Here is a 20330-nt window from a genome sequence, read left to right on the forward strand (position 1 = left end):
CCATTTCCTTCAAGGCCATGCTGTCTTTGCTTGCAGCTTTGTAAAAATTTTTGAGCCCTTACTCTGAGCTGGGCAATTCTAGTTCCATGGCCTCATGAAAGACAGCTGACTAGGTTTAAAGACAGGCACTGCTTCTACTGACCACAGGTGCTTGGAAAGGGACCTGTCTTTGAAGACCCAGCCAAGAAGTTACAGAAAACTTCTCCAGGCTTTTTCTTTTCTTTCTTTTTTTTTTTTTTTAAATCTTCCACCTCCAACCTGCTGACTCTCATCCCCATCACAACACTCATAAGAAAGGATGGGACGGAAGAGCTTTGTGTCTGCTTAGTCTTTTTGTAATCCCAGAGGCCAAAAACCTGCTTGGAGTTCATGGTTAAACAGGATGCTCCATTGGCTCAGGTCCCTGCCAGAAAAATACTGGGCCAAAGTCAATTTACTTTTTATTTTTATTTATTGTTTTGCTTTTTAGGGCTGCACCCGAGGCATATGGAAGTTCACAGGCTAGAGATCGAATCTGAACTGCAGCTACTGGCCTGCTCTATGGCCATAACAACGCCAGATCCAAGCCGTATCTGCGACCTACACCAAAGCTCACAGCAACGCTGGATCCTTAACCCACTGAGCAAGGCTAGGGATGGAACCTGCGTCCTCACGGATGCTAGTCGGGTGGGTTAGTTACCGCTGAGCCACAAGGGGATCTCCCAAAGTCAATTTAAACTTCTAAATTCATTTTCTCAAGTGTGTATTTCTTCTGCTCCAGACTTCCATCGCCCTATTTCGAAAAATGTTAAGAGCTAAGTTTAGGTGGGTTTCTGCTACTAAAACAAAAAGTATGTACAACTTGACATTCAGTTTAAATTGAAGAATCACACACCCCTACCCCGGCAAAAGAGCAACAGTTGCTGTTTAGCTCAACACCAATAAAATTCATAGAAAACGTCCCCTTGAGGGAGTTCCCGTCGAGGCACAGCATAAATGAATCCGACTGGGAACCATGAGGTTGTGGGTTCGATCCCTGGCCTTGCTCAGTGGGTTAAGGATCCGGCATTGCCGTGAGCTGTGGTGTAGGTTGCAGATGCGGCTTGGATCTGGCATTGCTATGGCTGTGGTGTAGGCTGGTGGCCACAGCTCTGATTCAACCCCTAGCCTGGGAACCTCCATATGCCATGGATGCGGCCTTAAAAAGACCAAAAAAAAAAAAAAAAAAAAAAAATTAAAATTAAAAAAACCTTCCCCTTGAAACACTGAAGAAGACATAGCCCTATCCACTTAAACCACCAACAAATACTGTTAAGTGAACATTGCTGGAGGGGAGGCCTCAAGGTTTACCAAAGAGAGCACTAAACTTGTGATCAAGAATATTCATCCTGGGAGTTTCCATTCTGGGGCAGCAGAAACGAACCCAACTAGTATCCATGAGGACACTGGTTTGATCCCTGGCCCCGTTCAGTGGGTTAAAGATCCAGGTTGCTGTGAGCTGTGGTGTAGTTCGAACACGAGGCTTGGATCCTGCATTGCTGTGCCTGCGGTGTAAGCCGGCAGCTGTAGCTCCTATTTGATCCCTAGCCTGGGAACCTCCATATGCCTCAGGTGTGGCCCTAAAAAGCAAAAAAAAAAAAAAAAAGAATATTGACTCTGAGCACCATGATTTACCACCTAGGTGACCTTCAGTAAATTTTAAACTCCTGTACCACTGCTCCTTCATCTGTAAAAGGGAGATAGTTATATGGTTCTTACCTCCTTCACAAGATTGGCATAACAATAAAAAGGGCTTCCTTGTGAAAGTAGTGTGGACACTGTGGGAGGCAGAATGGATCATACTACCTTTACTGAAGGAAAAAACCCAAATCCATCAGCTGGTTTATTCTCCAACAGAACACAACAATCCTTGAGCCCTGGGAACAGAGTTAACGAAGGCTGCCCACAGCTCACAGATGGAGAGAGGGGGACAGTGAGAAGTGACAATCCTCTTCATCACCACGAATGTCCAAGGTGTTGTCTCTCCTTCTCCCCTAGCTCCTAACCATTTCTAGGAGAAATGAGGTTTTCCAAGCATGCCCAACATGGGCATGATTGTACCAACTACTGCCAGCCTCTCTGCCACTCTCTTAGTTCCAACCCAGAAACCTAACTGCCCAACAGACATTTCCACTGGGATACTACCAGCTCAATTTATCTATGCCAAACAGAGTTCCCTTTGTGGCTCAGTGGTTATCAAACCCAACTAGGATCCATGAGGACATGGGTTTGATCCCTGGCCCCGCTCAGTGGGTTAAGGATCTGGTGTTGCCGTGAGCTATGGTGTAGGTCGCAGACTCGGCTGGAATCTGGCATTGCCATGGCTAGGCGTAGGCTGGCAGCTACAGCTCTGATTCGACCCCTAGCCTGGGAACCTCCAGGGGTGTGGCCCTAAAAATCAAAAAAATAAAAAATAAAAATAAATAAAAATATCTATGCTGAACAAATTATTTCTCCTACTCACATTCTCTTCCTGACTCCCCTATTTCTATCAGCAGCATCTTCTTCCTAATCACCTGAGCTCAAGTCCTTGGTGCTACCAGCTCTACCCTGACACCTCAGTGTTAGTCTTCAACAAGGAAACTTCTGGATTCTTTCTTCATTGCATTTCGCAAATTGACTTTTCACTTGCTGTGTCCACTGTCACCATTCATACTTAAACTATTGCAACAGCTTCTCTCTCTCTCTTTTTTTTTAATGCATTCTTCAATTATTAGTCGTTTATTTTTGTGTTTCAGGGCCACACCTGGGGCATATAGGCGTTTCCAGCCTAGGAATCTAATCGGAGCTGCAGCCGGCCTACCTCACAGCCACAGCCATGCCAGATCCAAGTACATCTGCAACCTACACCACAGCTCATAGCAACACTGGATCCTTAAACCACTGAGCGGGGCCAGGGATCGAACCCGTGTTCCCATGAAGACTTGTCGGGTTCGTTACCACTGAGCCACAATGGGATCTCCTCTCTTCTCTGCTTTTTTTTGGTTATCTGTGGTAGATACAACAGACAATATTACCTTCCTAAAGCACAGCATTCATGGAATTCCCTATACTCAAATTTCCAATACATCCTAAGAGCTCCCCTAATAAAGTCTGAAAGCTTTATACTAGTATTTAAGCTACTACCTGAGAGATTTCTTGAGCACAAATATAATACTGCTCTGCTTAAAATCTCTCCATGAGCTGGGGAAAATATTTACAACACATGTGACAAAAAGTTAATATCCTTAATATACAAAGAGCTTTTGCAAAAGCACTAAGAAAAAGACAACAGAATAAAAACAGACACAGGATACAAATAGGTGACTAACAGAAGAAATACAAACCACAATTACATTTAAATATATGCTCACCTGTAACAAAAAAATTAATTTTTTTTTTTTTTTTTTTTTTTGCTAATCAGATTGGTAAAGGCTGAAAACAGTCTTGTAAAAGATATAGGTAAACTGGCCTTCAAATCCTATTGTTGGGAGTATATATTGGTACCAACATTTTGGAGGGAAATCTGGCCCTATATTTAAACTTAAAAGAGTGTATTCTCTTTGGCTTACTTCTAGGAGCTCCTAAAGAAGATTTCATGTAAGTTTATAAATATATAAAGGTGTTACTTTGTGGCACTCTTTGTAAAAGAGGAAAAAGAACCCAAATATTAATAGATATCTGGTTAAGTAAATTAAAATACATCCATGCAATCCTATGTAGCAATTAAAAGGAAGTAGGTAGAACTGTATGTTTTTACATGGGGAGAGATCCAAGATACATGGAAAAGAAAAAAGCAAGTTGCAAGAAACCTTACACGAGCTTTTTTTTTTTTTTTTTTTTTTTTTAAGGGGAAGAGGTGATACAGCTAAGACTGCATATGGAGAGGAAAACTTGGAAGAATATTCATACTTTTAATCAAGGTGTCTTTTAGAGGTCAAATTACAAAAGAATTCTCTTTCTAAAAAAAGGCCTGTGCTATTTGAATTTTAAAGCTGTTTATTCTTGGCCCTGCTCTTGGCTATGTGACGCCAGACAAGTTCTTCAACCCATTGCTCCTCAGTTTTCCTATCTGCGGTAGGCACAATCACAATCCCTGAAAAATGTCCAGGACCTAATTTCTGGAACCTGTGAATGCGGGAAGGGGAATTAGATTGCTAATCAGCTGATCTTAACATGAAGGTAAGCTGGATTATCTGGGTGGGCCCAATGCAATCACAAGGGTCCTGACGGGGATAGGAACAGTCAGAGGGATTAGATGTGAGAAAGCCACTGCTGGCTTTGAAGACGGAAGAAGGGGATCATGAGCCCAGGAAGGTACATGGCCTCCAGAAGCCAGAAAGGGTAAAAAAAGGAATGCAGCCCTGCCAACAGCTTGATTTTATTTTATTTTTGCTTTTTAGGACCACACCCACGGCATATGGAGGTTCCCAGGCTAGGGGTCGAATAGGAGCTGTAGCCGCAGGCCTATGCCAGAGCCATAGCAACGTGTTTGTGACCTATACCACAGCTCACGGCAACGCTGGATCCTTAACCCACTGAATGAGGCCAGGGATCGAACCCACAACCTCATGGTTCCTAGTCAGATTCGTTTCCACTTCACCACGACGGGAACTCCTAACAATTTGATTCTAAACCACTGCAACCCATTTTAGATCTCCGACCTCCTGAATTCTAAAATAAGAAATTTCTGTTAAATTTTTTTTGGGCGGGGGGCAGGTCTTCGGCATGTGGAAGTTCCTGGGCCAGGGATCGAACCCTCACCACAGCATCAACCCCAGCCACAGCAGTGACAACACTGGATCTATAACCACTAGCCCACCAGGGAAGTCCTAAGCCATTTTTTAAAGGTAATAATCTTTATGTATTTTTCAATAAAAAAAATTTAAGAAAACAATTAAACCCTTGAATATTTTTATTTTTCCACTACAAGATGAAGTTCAAATGCCTCAGCATGGCCTACAGAGCTCTCCTTGATTTGGTCTCACCTCCAACTTCATTTTCTCACAGTCCCTTCCTTCCTCGGACCCCACACAGCTCTAGCTGTTCTTTGAGCTCACTCTGCCATTTATTGCATGCCCCCATGCCTTTTTCACTTTATTCTATCTAAAAATGCACCTCCTTGGAGTTCCCGGTGTGGCTCAGTGGTTAACGAACCGGATTATCATCCATGAGGTTGCAAGTTCGATCCCTGGCCTCGATCAGTGGGTTAAGGATCCGGCGTTGCTGTGAGCTGTGGTGTAGGTCTCAGACATGGCTTGGATCTCATGTTACTGTGGCTCCTGCAGCTCCAATTTGACCCCTATCCTGGGGACTTCCATATGCTGCAGATGTGACCGTAAAGATAAGACAAGAAATAGAAAAATGGATTGAACACAAATCTATCAAAATGTAAACAGAGGTTATGTTTGGGTTGTGGGACTATGGGTGGTTTGGATTTTCCTCCTTTTCTCCATCTTCCTTAATGAGTAGATTTAACATTTTCATTATAAAAGTATTTGAAAAGCTATATACCCACTTAATACATTACTCTTTGTTTTCAGTATGGTGAAAACTCGTTTTGTGGGAAAACTTTGAGGATGCCACCACCAAAAAACACACGTACAAAATGGGAGGCAGTGTGTTATAGTAAAGGAAGTTTCTAGAGTCACGCTGCTCAAGGTTAAAAATCAGTCTGCCACTCGCTAGCTGTCTAACCTTGAGCAAAGTCTTCCTTTTTGTGCCTTATGTGTCTATATATGTGGAATCATAGGGTCACTGTGAAAATAAAAATAACCCATGTGAAGTGCTTAGAAGAGCATGTACTTGGCTTACAGAAACACTCAGATGTTAGCTACTGGCAGCAACAGTTGAAAATGGAACAGTTGTTAAAATCCCTATACTTGCATATTTAAAATAAACAGCAAAGTCCTACTGTATAGCATGGGGGGAACTATATTCAACAGTTTATAATAAACTAAAATAGAAAAGAATTAAATTTTTCTTTCTTTTTTTTTTTTTTTTTTTTTTTTTTTGTCTTTTTTAGGGCCAAACCCAAGGCATATGGAGGTTCCCAGGCTAGGGGTCAGAGCTATAGCTGCCAGCCTATACCACAGCCACAGCAATGCCAGATTCAAGCTGCATCTTCAACCCGCACCACAGCTCACGGATCCTTAACCCACTGAGTGAGGCCAGAGTTGGAACCTGCAACCTCATGGTTCCTAGTCGGATTTGTTTCCGCTGCGCCACTACAGGAACTCCAAGAATTAAAAATTAAAAAAAAAAAATCTCTGTACCTGCAAACAAGAAAGCTAATATTCAAAATTAAATGACAGTCACTGCATTTGGGTGATGTATCTTGGTAGTGAAACCTGTCAAACATCTCAGGACGTATCTGCACTGCAGGCTATTTAAACTGCACTTAATTTGGCCCCCAACTTAATCACACACATCTCTATTCCACACCTAAATATGATCTCAAAATCTATTAACACACACCAAAAGTTTCAAACCCAAAAGGGACCAGTTCTGTTTCTCTAAATGTCTGGGCTCCTTTTCTAAAATAGGTTTTTCAGGTCAAAGGCTTCCCAGAAACCTAAATGACAGAATGGAGATAGGGAATTGGAAGATCTGCAGTTATGTCTTGGCTTTATTACAAATTCAACCGGCTGCCATTCAAATTGTGAGATATTTGTTCCCTCAAACATGAAATGGGAAGAACTGCTTGCTTTATTTTTAAGATAGTGCAAGACACATATCCAACTCACAGATCTGAGGGAGGAGTTTATACCAAGTCAGATACTGGTACCCAGTGCTTCCGTGCTGCCCTTCTCATATCATGAAAAATGATACAACGTCTATCTTACCACCTTCCTTTCCTATCTTCTTTCTCCTTTTTACATGTTGTTAGAGGTGCAGTGGAAACAAATCTGACTAGTATCCATGAGGATGTGCATGTTTGATCCCTGGCCTTGCTCAGTAGGTTAAGGATTTGGCATTGCTGTGAGCTGGGGTGTAGGTTGCAGACATGGCTCGGATCTGGCTGGCAGGGCTGTGGCTGTGGCTGTGGCCAGCAGCTGTAGCTCTGATTCAACCCACGGCCCAGGAATTTCTATATGCCACAGTGCAGTCCTAAAAAGCAAGAAAACAAACAAACAAAACAAAAACCATGCAGTTAGTTCCTAGTCAAATGGACGTTGAGTATAAATCAAATTAAACTTGAAGGTGAAGAAAAAGTATCAAAACAGCACCATCGCACAGTAAGGTAAAGTGCATGTCATGATTAACTTTGTCAATTTGATGGGGCTATGAGGTGCCCGGATATTTGGCCAAGCATTATTCTGGGGGTTTCTGTGAGGGTGTCTGTGGATGAGATTAACACTTAAACCAATAGATGGAGTAAAGCAGATTGCTCTCCCCCATGTGGGTGGGCCTCATCCAATCAGTTGAAGGCCCAAATAGAAGAAAAAATTGAACCCTGTCTTGACTAAGAGAGAATTCTTCTCCCTGGAGGCCTTTGAACTGGAATATCAGCTCTTCCAATGTGCCAGCCTTGGGACTTGAACTGGGACATCAGCTCTGCAGCTTTCGGACTTGCCAGTCTCCAGAATCATATGAGCCACATTCTTATAAGAAATCTCTTGGAGTTCCTGTTGTGGCGCAGTGGTTAAAAAATCTGACTAGGAACCATGAGGTTGCAGGTTCGATCCCTGGCCTTGCTCAGTGGGTTAAGGATCTGGTGTTGCCGTGAGCTGTGGTGTAGGTCGCAGATGCGGCAATGGATCCTGTGTTGCTGTGGCTGTGGCGTAGGCCGGCGGCTATAGCTCCGATTCGACCCCTAGAACAGGAACCTCCATGTGCCGCAGGAGCAGCCCTAGAAAAAACAAAAAACAAACAAACAAAAAAAGGAAATCTCTTTACATGTATGAGTGTGTGTACATGTATATAATACATCTTATTATTTCTGTTTCTCTGGAGAACCCTAAAGCAGAGCAATACCATTATTATACTGAAACTCTGCAGATAAAACTGGAGAGAATTCAGATTACACTTGCCAAAGAGAAGGCAGGGCTTTTCTAACAACAACAAAGGTCATATGTAGATTATTCTCGTGTCTCTGGTATTTATGGCTGAATCAAAAATACATGTAAGAGTTCTTTCCAATGCACATTTTCTAGTGGCTTCCTACCAATTCCAACTCACAGCTTTGGGGATTATTTGGCTTCAATAAATGAGTCATATATACAGCTGAGGCCTCTTCTTATACTTCCTTAGTGAAGGAGAAAAGGGTGAAGAAGAAAAGGGCACTGACATTTGTTTCCATGAGCAATCTAGTCACTGGATTTTACAGAATACCTATCATGGAGATTTTTACTTTTTTTTTTTTTTTTTTTTTTTTTAGGGCCGCACCTGCAGCATATGGAAGTTCCCAGGCTAGGGGCTGAATCCCAGTCACGACAACACTGGATCGGAGGCACATTTGCAACCTACACCACAGCTTGCCACAACACCAGATCCTTGACCCACAGAGCAAGGCCAGGGATCGAACCACCATCCTCAGAGAGAGAACGTTGGGTCCTTAACCCACTGAGCTACCATGGGAACTCTGATTTTTACATCTTCCACCCATGGCCTTAGATCATGTTAAAAGCAGGATGCCTATGAAAGGCAGGCAGGAAAAGCCTCCTGTTCCATGAGATAGTGTCCCGTAGACAGAAAACAGACCCCTTAAAGAAAAGGGTTAAATCTGGAGATAAGAGGGGGAAATAAAGAACCCAAATATTCCTCAGCAACAGCTAAGGAAAGGGAATTAGGGAAATCATCCTGGAGCAATTCTGGCTCATGTACAAAAGAGCAAACCATCACTTACTGCTGAGGGGCCTTCCTTGACCTGTAGTCCCTTCCCTGGCTTGTTGGGTCACTCAGCTATTCTGTTCAAAGTAGAAAGCCAGGGCAGTCAGATCCCACAGCTCTGTTCTCAGCCCTTCCGTGAGTCTCTTAGAACATTCTGCAGGGAATGCTCATGTTTTCTTTTCGGCCAAAGACCAGCTGAATGGTTGGAGGGGCATCTTGTCTCAAGGAAATTTCTCTAGAAGGGCCACAACAGTTTCCATGTTCCCCAAAATTTTATCCAAATGGTGGGATCGAATTATTTTTAGTATAATCACATTTCTAATCATGTCAATATTTTCTCTCTCTTTTTTTTAGGGCCACACCTGCGGCATATGGAAGTTCCCAGGCTACGGGTCGAATTGGAGCCATAACAATATGGGATCCTAGCCGGGTCTGTGACCTACACCACAGCTCATGGCAACACTGGATTCCTAACCCACTGGGCGAAGCCAGGGATCGAACCCACATCCTCATGGATACTAGTCAGATTCATTTCCGCTGCACCATGACAGGAACCCCCTCTTCTTATTTATCTTAATCACTTTCCCCTTTCTTTATAGATAGGGACAGGGAGAGGAATTAGTTATATTTCAACTTCTTTAATTAGTTTCAGGGTCCTAATATTCACCACTTGGGAGAGAAAATCCAGAAGGGCTGGCAGCAATGCTTGAAAAGGCAGGAATATCCTGTCAGCAAATGGGAAAAGGAAGCATATTCAATTTTTGAAATGGTCACATTTCCAAGCAGTATTTGAGAAGCTACACCAAGTACTGAACTGGAATGAGGCAACTCATACTAGTAAATTAACAGATAACCAGAAAAATTATTTACCTCAATTTTTAAAGAATGTATTTGAAAAATGTATCATTACCACAACACCCCATTGGTATAAAATAACACTTTGACAAATTCAATTCAAGGCCAATAACTACTATGAATGTAATCCTTATTTTCCATTTATTTGTGATTTTGCAGGGGTTCAAACCAGTGATTAAAAAAATCAATTTTCTTCTCACAGAGAACTTGTTAGTCCACTATTATTTTCAGAATCACTGTAATAAAAACCCTACCTGAAAAGGGTTAATACGAAAGAGAACTTGGAGGTCTCCAAGGATTGTGCAAAATGTTTAATAATTCGCATTAAAAGCAAACCACTGAAGGCTCTGCTATTTGGCCTCTGCTCTCTCTTAGGACAGTGCTTGTCAAAGGCTGGTGCGTGTCAGGATCACCTGGAGAGCTAACGGAGCCCACAAAAGCCCAGAGTCACTTCTGAAGGGAAGGCCTGGGTCTCTGTATCTTTATCATGTTCTCCAGCAAGGGTTTCCACGTTGGGCTGATCAGAATCACCTGGGAAGACGTGAAAAACAAAAGAACCACAACAAATTCCCAGGCTTCACGCCTGGACATTTTGATTCAATAGACTGGAGGCGGGAGTTCCCGTCATGGCTCAGTGGAAACGAATCTGACTAGGAACCATGAGGTTGCAGGTTCGATCCCTGGCCTCGCTCAGTGGGTTAAGGATCCAGCATTCCCATGAGCTGTGGTGTACGTTGCAGATGCGGCTCTGATCTGGCATTGCCGTGGCTCTGGCGTAGGCTGGTGGCTACAGCTCTGATTAGACCCCGAGCCTGGGAACCTCCATATGCCACGGGTGCGGCCATAAAAAGACCAAAAAAAAAAAAAAAAAAAAAAAGATTGGAGGCTGGGCTGGGAATCAAAAATCTTACAACATTTTATTTTTAAAATTTTAAACACATTTCCCAGGTGGTTCTGATCCGTCAGATTTGACGGAAGCATTGACTTAGAACACTTATTTTGATAAGTGTCTCACAAAGAGCTCTAAGCCTCTGAGTTCACTAAGAATATTCATAACTTTGAGTAGGTTATAAATCACCAGCCTGTGAGAATTTAACAAATTAAACCGTCTAGAAGTGATTTGATACTTAAAAACTCTATCCAATTTAGCACTTAAATTACCTAATGATTTTCTGTCTGTATACTCTCCACCCCCAGGCAAACGTCTATACATGATATTTATTTCCTATGGCTGTTAAGTGCGAGCCACCGATAGCGCTCATGGAAGTTGCCCCACAGGATTTTGATCTGTTAACCTCTCCCTCTTCTTCCATTCAGACTCTCAGAGCTGAAAGGTATAGACCAGGGCACCACAGCCAACGGATGGCCCTGGTGGCGTTATGTGGCAAGACACCAACCCAGAAACCTGCAAACCCTGCCCCCATTCCACTGGGAGAGACACAGCAGAAAATCTTAATGTGATAATTCATTTCTTTGGAGAAAGAGGCCCTCTCACCACGTAAGACAGATAGTTTAAAAGCTTGACTTTTTGTTTGTTTATTTTTCAGCCACACCTGTGGCATATTGAAGTTCCCTGGCGAGGATCAAATCCGAGCTGCCACTGTGACCTTCGCCACAGCTGCAGCAATGTTGGATCCTTAAGCCACTGCATCAGGCTAAGAATCGAACCCAAGCTGCCAGAGACGAAGCCGGATCATTAACCCACTGTGCCATGGCAGGAACTCTAAGCTTGACTAGTCTTAAAACCATGACAAGAGAAAGCTAATTGTGTCTTCAGCTTAAAAAAATACAGTGACTTTTGGTTTACCTTCAGTAGCCCCAAACGCACTTCTGCAGCTCAGAGTCTGACAAAAAGAACCTGAAACCAATGACCTACAAGGAATTGGGGAAATGACCTTTGATCTCATTTTCCTTGCAACCTGAAGTCCTATCAGATGGAGATATCAATATACATTGAACGGAAAAAAATCCACTCAAAAGCACGTGAGAATGATGATCCTTAAAATATAGATGCTGATTTCTAATCCTTCCTACAAAATCCCAGCTCACAAATTGAGGGATGAGACAGTTTTTCTTCTACAGAGGGCACCGACTGAGCCCTGGAAGCCAGCTGCAAGCAAGAGGCAACTTGCAGAAGCAGAAACACACAAGGGTCCAAGGTGTTTTTTCTTAGGGACGATGGCCCTCCTTACCAGATAGTTGGCAAGAGACAGTTCAAATGTACTTAGTAAAATTGCTGGGTGGGTAACCAAAAGGCAGAGAAAGACCTCCTAGGACTGTGAGCAAACACAAGCCAAATGCTATTAGCAGCAGGTCCAGCTGGAGGTGGGCTTGGTGTGCAGGTTAATGTAGTTCCCTTGGGTGGACAAAGACATTTCTTCTTTGGAATTGCTCATCATCTTTTCAATGAGGACTCTAAAAAAACAATAAAAAATAAGCCTGAGAACCTGGATGGAAGAAAGGGAGAAATGTCAGACGTTGTCTATGCCTACAGCATGTGGAAGTTCCTGGGCCAGGGATGGAACCCGTACATGAGAGTGACCTGAGTTGCTGTAGTGCCAACACCAGATCCTTAACCTGCTGCGCCTCAAGGGAACTCTAGACATTGTCTTTTTTTTTTTTTTTTTTTTTGGCTTTTTGCCTTTTTTAGGGCTGCTTCCCGCGGCATATGGAGGTTCCCAGGCTAGGGGTCTAATTGGAGCTGTAGCTGCCAGCCTACGCCAGAGCCACAGCAACACAGGATCAAGCCACGTCTGCAACCTACACCACAGCTCATGACAACGCCAGATCCTTAACCCAAAAGCAAGGCCAGGGATCGAACCCACAACCTCATGGCTCCTAGTCAAATTCATTAACCACTGCGCCACAATGGGAACTCCATAGACAGTCTGTCTTAAAACCAGATGGCATTCAGCAGAGCCAGTTACAGGATTTCAATGCCCCTCTCTCCCTAGCTATCTCAGGAGAGAAGACAGCAGCATCCCTGACCTTCAGAAACTGGCATTCCAGTGGCTCGGTCTATTCTCATTTGTTTAGAAACAAGAAAAGAAGGTTCAAAATGGGTGAATCTTCGTGCCATCCCCAGAACAACACGCGCTACTCACCTCATCGCCTCGTTAATATTTTTGTTCTCCTTGACTGATGTTTCTGTCCAACCTGTGAAGCCGTTCTCTTTACTGAACCGGTCAACCTGGTCTCGGCTCACCGCCCAAGGGGATAGATCACACTGGCAAAGAAAATAAATAAAAGTCAACACCATAAACTTTCCAAGGACAGGAACATTACTCAGATACCTGTGATTATAAAACAGTGCCACTATGGAGTTCCGGTCGTGGCGCAGTGGTTAATGAATACGACTGGGAACCATGAGATTGCGAGTTCGATCCCTGGCCTTGCTCAGTAGGTTAAGGATCTGGCATTGCCGTGAGCTGTGGTGTAGGCTGCAGATGAGGCTCGGATCCCGAGTTGCTGTGGCTGTGGTGTAGGTGGCTACAGCTCCGATTAGACCCCTAGCCTGGGAACCTTCATATGCGGCAGGAAGCAGCCCTAGAAAAGGCAAAAAGACAAAAAATAAAAATAAAAATAAAATAAAACAGTGCCACTAATGGCTAGAAAACAACATCTAAAACCTACAGTCAGAATTCTCATTGTGGCTCAGAGGAAATGAATCTGACTAGCATCCACGAGGATGCAGGGTGGATCCTGGGCCTTGCTCAGTGGGTTAAGGATCTGGCGTTGCTGTGAGCTGTGGTGCAGGTTGCAGATGAGCTCAGATTTGGCATTGCTGTGGCTATGGTGTACGCCAGTGGCAGCAGCTCTGATTCTACCCCTAGCCTGGGAGCCTTCATATGCCTCGGGCGTAGCCCTCAAAAGACCTGCCCATCCCTGCCAAAAAAATCTATAGTCAACATTCTTCCCCCAAAAGTCTCAACATCTTTTGAAAGGAGATAAGATTTTGCCAACTTGAGAAGGGGAACTGGATACTCATAATCAATATGCATTTTATTTTATTATTTTTTGGCCATTCCTACAGCATGTGGAAGCTCCTGAGCCAGGAACTGAACTAGTGCCACAGCAGTGACCTGAGCTACAGCAGTGACAATGATGGATCCTTAACCACCAGGCCACCAGGGAACTCCCAGGGTGCTTTTTAAAAAAAAATTTAATTTTTTTTTTTTTTTTGCTTTTTAGGGCCACACCTGTGGCATACGGATGTTCCCAGGCTAGGGGTTGAATCAGAACTGCAGCTGCCCATCTACACCACAGCCACAGCAACATGGGATCCAAGCAAAATCTGTGACTTACACCATGCCGGATCCTTAACCCACCGAGCAAGGCCAGGGATTGAACCCGAGTTCTCATGGATACTAGTCGGGTTCATTAAGTCATGACAGGAGTACATTTTAGACACACTTATTCTCTGAGCACGGATTGAGGTCAGGGGCCATTTTCCAAGACTGACCACACACCTTATTGGCTAAGAGCAGGCAGGGCACTGGCCCTCCATTAGGCAGTGTGAGCTTGCTGTCCAGGTCCTGTTTCCATCTCTGGCTGTTGCTGAAGGTAGTGGCGTTGGTAACATCAAACATGATAACACAGGCAGAGGCATCCCGATAGTAAAGTCTGGTCATAGAGGTGAAGCGCTCCTGGCCTGTGAAGGAAGGAGACAGCTCTTGAGAAGGTGATTCTCAGAACTAGTCCTGGCACGCTCTCTGACACCCTGCTCTTCCCATTTTCATTGTGGGAAAGAGGACAGAATGCATAGCGGCTGAGTCCAGATTCTGCACCCAGATCCCCCAATTCCAAATCCCTGCTCGATCACTGACTATGTGACTTTGGACAAATCAAGTTTTCAGTACTTCAGATTGCTCATCTGTCAAGTGTGTGTGTGTGTCGGGGGAGCACACACTTTAGAGTAGTTATGAGGATAGCAGTTATGAGTCAGAGAATCTAAAATGCTTAGAACCAGTGCTTGGCACATAATAAGCATTAGCTATTATTATTGTCTCTATTTTGTTTGTCACCAGAGTCAGCTGAAAACCTAGAGAGCACTCTTTCCCTCTTGTGGGAGCATCCACCTATGGTCTGGACAGTTCACCACCCCACCAGCCCCTCCACCCACGTAGAGACTGCTCTACATGTATTCAGGGCAAAACATTTGCGGAAAACATCTACAAAAGCTCTACGTCCATTCAGCCCATCCTCAGAGCAGCTCAAGCATCCCAACTTGAGAAAAAAAAATGTTGGTGTTGTTGCCCCACTTTTTCTGAGAGCCTGATGGTTAAACCAAAGTTTCTTCCCTTGTTCTTGTCCAGTCTTCCCAGCCTACCTGCAATATCCCACAGCTGGAGGCGCACCACCTCTGAGTCAGACCACTGGAGCACCTTCAGAGCGAAATCCACTGAAAATGGATGTGACACACTTGAATAAAATTTACACTTTAAAAAATCCATAGTACTTCTTTTTCCTCAAAATTCATACTTTTCTCTCCTAATTGTGTAAGCTCTGTCTCCAGAACAATATTAAATAAAAATGGTTACAATAAAAAAAAAAAATCCCTAGTCACATCAAAAATACAATTACAATCCAAGGTACACACCACTTTCATCCCCCTCATTCATTATTTATTTGTTTAGGTTTTTTTTTATTTTGTCTTTTTAGGGCTGCACCTGTGGCATGTGGAAGTTCCCAGACTAGGGGTCAAATCGGAGCTGTAGCTTCTGGCCTACACCAGAGCCACGGCAATGCCAGATCTTTAACCCACTGAGCGAGGCCAGGGATTGAACCTGCATCCTCATGGATACTAGTTGGATTCATTACCATTGAGCCATGATGGGAACTGCTGTTTGGTTATTTTTTTTTTTTTGTCTTTTTGCTATTTCTTGGGCCGCTCCCGCGGCATATGGAGGTTCCCAGGCTAGGGGTCGAATCGGAGCTGTAGCCACCGGCCTACGCCAGAGCCACAGCAACGCGGGATCCGAGCCGCGTCTGCAACCTACACCACAGCTCACGGCAACGCCGGATCGTTAACCCACTGAGCAAGGGCAGGGATCGAACCCGCAACCTCATGGTTCCTAGTCGGATTCGTTAACCACTGCGCCACGACGGGAACTCCTGTTTGGTTACTTTTTAGGCCCTAGTCACATCATGTATTAAATGTGGGACAGATAATTCATATGGGGTCTCTGAAGGCATCTCCAGTTTCTATTCCTCTGTCAAACAACTGATTTCATCCTACCTGTCTAAGGCTGGGCATGGCAGCGTGGGAGTAATTACAAAAACAACCCAATCTCAGGTTAAACAGTTTCTGGGAGATTGAGGGGGTTGGAAGAGGTGATGGGGTAGAAGGAGGAAATGAGGTAAGTGTGGTGGCTTTTGCATCTTCCACATTCAATTTCGATGTTGGTTTTTAATCCAACTGTATGGAGAAAAACACACCCTTTGGGGAATTCTACATCCCCCCATAAGGCTGTAGGAATTAGCTGGAGCAGGAGTGGGATAAAGTCAAAAGATCCCAGAGGAGTCGCCAGGATGAAGATGCTGCACCAGATGGATGCTTAAAAGCTATGATGGAGTTCCTGTTTGGTTCAGCAGAAATGAATCCGACTAGTAACCATGAGGTTGCAGGTTTGATCCCTGACCTCACTCAGTGGGTTAAGGATCTGGTGTTGCTGTGGCTGTGGTGTAGGCGAGCAGCTGTAGCTCCACCCCTAGCCTGGGAACTTCTATATGCCATGGGTGTGGCAAAAAAAAAAAAAAAAAAAAAGAAAAGAAAAGAAAAGAAAAAAAAAGAAAGAAAGAAAGAAATAGGATAATTTCCAAAGTTTGGAAATACACTTTCCTGCATCTATGACAGAGATGAAAGCTAGGGGAAATTCAGAATAAACACTGGGGGAAAAATTAGCCAATTATATTCTTTACTATAGGAAAACTAGAGCAACTGCTAAAAATTAGTGGGATATTTTTAAACCAAATCCATAAAATAGGGACCCTCATATTATTTCAGAGTTGAGGGCAAGTGGTCAGGAAACAATTTTTGAAACTCTTTATTTTTTTGGTTGCACTCAGGGCATGCAGAAGTTCCCAGGCCAGGGATCAAACCTGCACCATAGCAGTGACAATGCTGGATCCTTAGCTTGCTGAGCCACCAGGAAACTGCTCTTTTTATTTTATTTTATTTATTTATTTTTGTTGTTGTTGTTGCTATTTCTTGGGCCGCTCCCGCGGCATATGGAGGTTCCCAGGCTAGGGGTTGAATCGGAGCTGTAGCCACCGGCCTACGCCAGAGCCACAGCAACGCAGGATCCGAGCCGTGTCTGTAACCTACACCACAGCTCACGGCAACGCCGGATCGTTAACCCACTGAGCAAGGGCAGGGACCGAACCCGCAACCTCATGGTTCCTAGTCGGATTCGTTAACCACTATGCCACGACGGGAACTCCTGCTCTTTTTATTTTTTAAGATTCTTTTCAAAGATTTTATTTTATTCCAAGATTACTTTAAATCTTTGAAACTTAAAAACTTAATTTTGATGAACGTTATTAAGGAGGATTTTTTATTTTTTTAAATTTTTTTTGGTCCTACCTACAGCATGTAGAAGTTCCTAGGCCAGGAATGGAACCTATGCCACAGCAGCAACCCAAGCCACTACAGTGACAACACCAGATCCTTATTCCACTGTGCTGCAAGAGAACTACAGGAGGATTTTTTTTGGTCTTTTTTGTATTTTTCTAGGGCCACAGCAACTCGGGATCCAAGCTGTATCTTCAACCTACACCACAGCGCACAACACCAGATCCTTAACCCACTGATCGAGGCAAGGAATCCAACCTGCAACCTCATGGTTCCTAGTCGGATTTCTTAGCCACTGAGCCATGACGGGAACTCCTGGAAGGCACTTTTAATAGCAATCTAAATGCATGTTAATTTTTTTTTTTTTTTTGTCTTTTCTACGGCCACACCCATGGCACATGGAAGTTCCCAGGCTAGGGGTCTAATGGGAGCTGTAGCCGCCGGCCTACACCACAGCCACAGCAATGCCAGATCCAAGCCACGTCTTCGACCTACACCACAGCTCATGGCAACGCCATATCCTTAACTCACTGAGCAAGGCCAGGGATCCAACCGGCAACCTCATGGTTCCTAGTCGGATCCGTTAACCACTGAGCCACGACAGGAACTCCCGAAATGCATGTTAATTTTTTAAAATTCCATAATGAACACCAGCACACATTTTCAAAATTTACATTACCACAAGTTTTTTCCTTAAAAAAAAAAAAAAAGTTCTTTTTTTTTTTTTTGGAGTTCTCTTGTAGTGCAGCAGGTTAAGATCCAGCATTTTCACTGCAGTGGCTTGGGTCGCCTCTGTGACGCTGGTTCAATCCCTGACCTGGGAACTTCATGTGCTGCAGGCGAGGCCAAAAAAATTAGTTCTTTTTACTGAAGATAAATAAATGTTTTTACTCTCCCTCTTCACCAGCTCACCCCTTCTAAACTTCTATTTAAAAGGCATTTCTACTTCTGAAAAGACAGTTGAGTCCAAAGGTCACACCTGGAATGAAATGAATTAACTCTTGGTGTTCCCTTCCTCATCCCCCCGCCCCCTAATTTGAAAGGAAAAGGGGTGGGAAAAACAGGTCAGAGAAGTGGTGTCTTTCAAGCTAAGAATTTCTACATTGCCTTTATTTAGGCAATTAATGGACAAAAAACACACAGCTCAGCAGCCCTGATAAGCATCTGACTGTGTGCCCCAGGGGTTCTCCCCTACAGGCATCTCCATTACAAAGCTAGGCTCCTTGAGGCCAGGTTAAACACCTTTCTGTGCCTTCAACAGCTGTCTGTAACTCCTGTGAAGGCAGGACAACAGTCCCTGGCTGGTACCTAACCAGATTCTCTGGAGCGTCTCCACTGCATCTGCTGATGGCAGAGATTTGCTCGTGACCGCTAGGAAGGCAGCAGGAGGAGACTTGAGTTCATAGTTCCCTCAGCGAAAAGCAGCAATTGCTCATTTTCTCATCTCCCTTCCCCATGTCCTTATCATCACACCTTAGTTTCATCTCTTTCCAGACAGTCGGCTCAGGCTGGAAAAAACCTAATGGGGAAACCCAAGAGTGACGCAAAACAGACCCAGCCTGCCTCCCTCTAGGATCCCAGACATCTACTTCCTGACCCAAGGAAAGCCCCAAGGATACCAAATTCCCCGTTATCCACCCCAACTAAGTCCACAGCTCGAGTCCGTGGTCCCAGCCTCCCGCCTACCCCGCCCCCGAAGGGACGTCTCACCTCCCACCGTGGACTTGTAGTGTTTGCTGAAGCTGTCCTGGGAATACCGCTGCACCAGGGACGTCTTGCCCACTGCGGCATCCCCCACCACCAGCACTTTGAACAGGTGATCGCGGCTGCTCATGGCTAGCGGGACCGACGTTTTAGGGAGGAGGGAAGTGGGGGAGTCGTTTATTTTAACTCCTTTGGCTCCGGACCCCGCTCAAACTGAAGTTTGGCATTTCTGCCCACTGCTCGTTGGGGTTGCTGTGACGAAAAAGCAAAAAAGGAAACTTTGCACTCAACCTATACGCGCTTCCTCCCCGCGCGGCCGCAGCCTGGGTGGGGCGCAGGACGCAAGCTCCGAGCCCCCGGCTATTCTCACCTTCTCCCCCTCCCGACCGGCTACGAGAAACGGGACAAGGCACCACGTTGCCTCACCCACCGGGACTTCCCCGGAGCTGTTCCAGCGGGCGACTGAATTTCACGGTTGGGTAGAAGATAGGGGACCTCTCCCTACTGCACAAGCCACATTTGGAGGAAAGAGCGCCTTACACATTTACCCCTTGACGTTGTACCGCCCCAGGTGGCGTAGTCTCTTGCCTTCCTCCGCATGCGTCACGTGCAGGGTTGCTTGGAGCACTACATTTCCCAACTTACCTCGCGGTGGAGAGACCTGGCCGAGTGTGGAGATTTCGCTCGCGTGGCTTTCTGGGATGTGTAGTTTATTCACTATTTTTGTTTTTAAAAACCTACATGAAGTTTCAAACACTTTCGACCGTTTGGAATCTTTTTTTCTTTTTCTTTTTTTGTCTTTTTGCCTTTTCTAGGCCCGCTCCCAGGGCATATGGAGGTTGCCAGGCCAGGGATCTAATTGGAGCTGTAGCCGCCGGCCTACACCAGAGCCACAGCAACGTGGGATCCTAGCCGCGTCTGCGACCTACACCACTGCTCACGGCAATGATGGATGGTTAACCCACTGAGCAAGGCCAGGGATCGAACCCGCAACCTCTTGGTTCCTAGTTGAATTCGTTAACCACTGAGCCGCGACGGGAACTCCGGAATCTTATTTTAAAATAATTTTGGAATAGAAAAGCTCTTTCGGGGGCGATTTGTTCGACATGATCTTGCCTGCGTAAATCTGTCCCCAGATAGGTTTCTCATTATCTTTCAAAGTTTTGTGGAGCTAAGATTAAACATTATCCTGTAGATTTCACACATTACTCCACTAACAAAACTCAACCCTCTTCCCTCAGGATCCAAGTGAAGTATATTTCCTGCTCTTTCAGTTAGATAGACACATCAGGAGCTTGTGAACATGAGGAAGGTTACTAGTTCTTACATTTTTTTTCAAATGCATCTATCAATCAAGTCCAGGGACACA

At 44.6% G+C, this 20330-nt stretch overlaps 1 protein-coding gene across 4 annotated transcripts; it reads right to left on the minus strand.

Moving 5' to 3' along the window:
• Nucleotides 1–9806: 9806 nt before the first annotated feature.
• Nucleotides 9807–19578, minus strand: RAB29 (RAB29, member RAS oncogene family). Of its 4 annotated transcripts, none has more exons than XM_003357401.5 (6): nucleotides 19510–19578; nucleotides 18968–19213; nucleotides 15014–15085; nucleotides 14154–14335; nucleotides 12789–12910; nucleotides 9807–12099 (listed from the first exon to the last, which is right to left on the minus strand). In XM_003357401.5, the coding sequence occupies exons 2-6, from the start codon at nucleotides 19089–19091 to the stop codon at nucleotides 11988–11990; spliced, it is 612 nt and encodes a 203-aa protein (XP_003357449.1). In that variant the 5' UTR covers nucleotides 19092–19213; nucleotides 19510–19578; the 3' UTR covers nucleotides 9807–11987. The 4 variants fall into 4 exon arrangements, with proteins under 4 accessions (XP_003357449.1, XP_013835072.1, XP_003357447.1 ...); XM_013979618.3 differs by having other exon boundaries at nucleotides 19502–19578; XM_003357399.5 differs by having other exon boundaries at nucleotides 19392–19578.
• Nucleotides 19579–20330: the final 752 nt, after the last annotated feature.

The sequence above is a fragment of the Sus scrofa genome, chromosome 9 (assembly GCF_054392235.1).
Source record: "Sus scrofa isolate SSC_HxYL_T2T_F1_AM1 chromosome 9, Sscrofa_HxYL_maternal_Yorkshire_Landrace_v2.0, whole genome shotgun sequence".
In the NCBI taxonomy this organism is placed as follows: Eukaryota; Metazoa; Chordata; class Mammalia; order Artiodactyla; family Suidae; genus Sus; species Sus scrofa.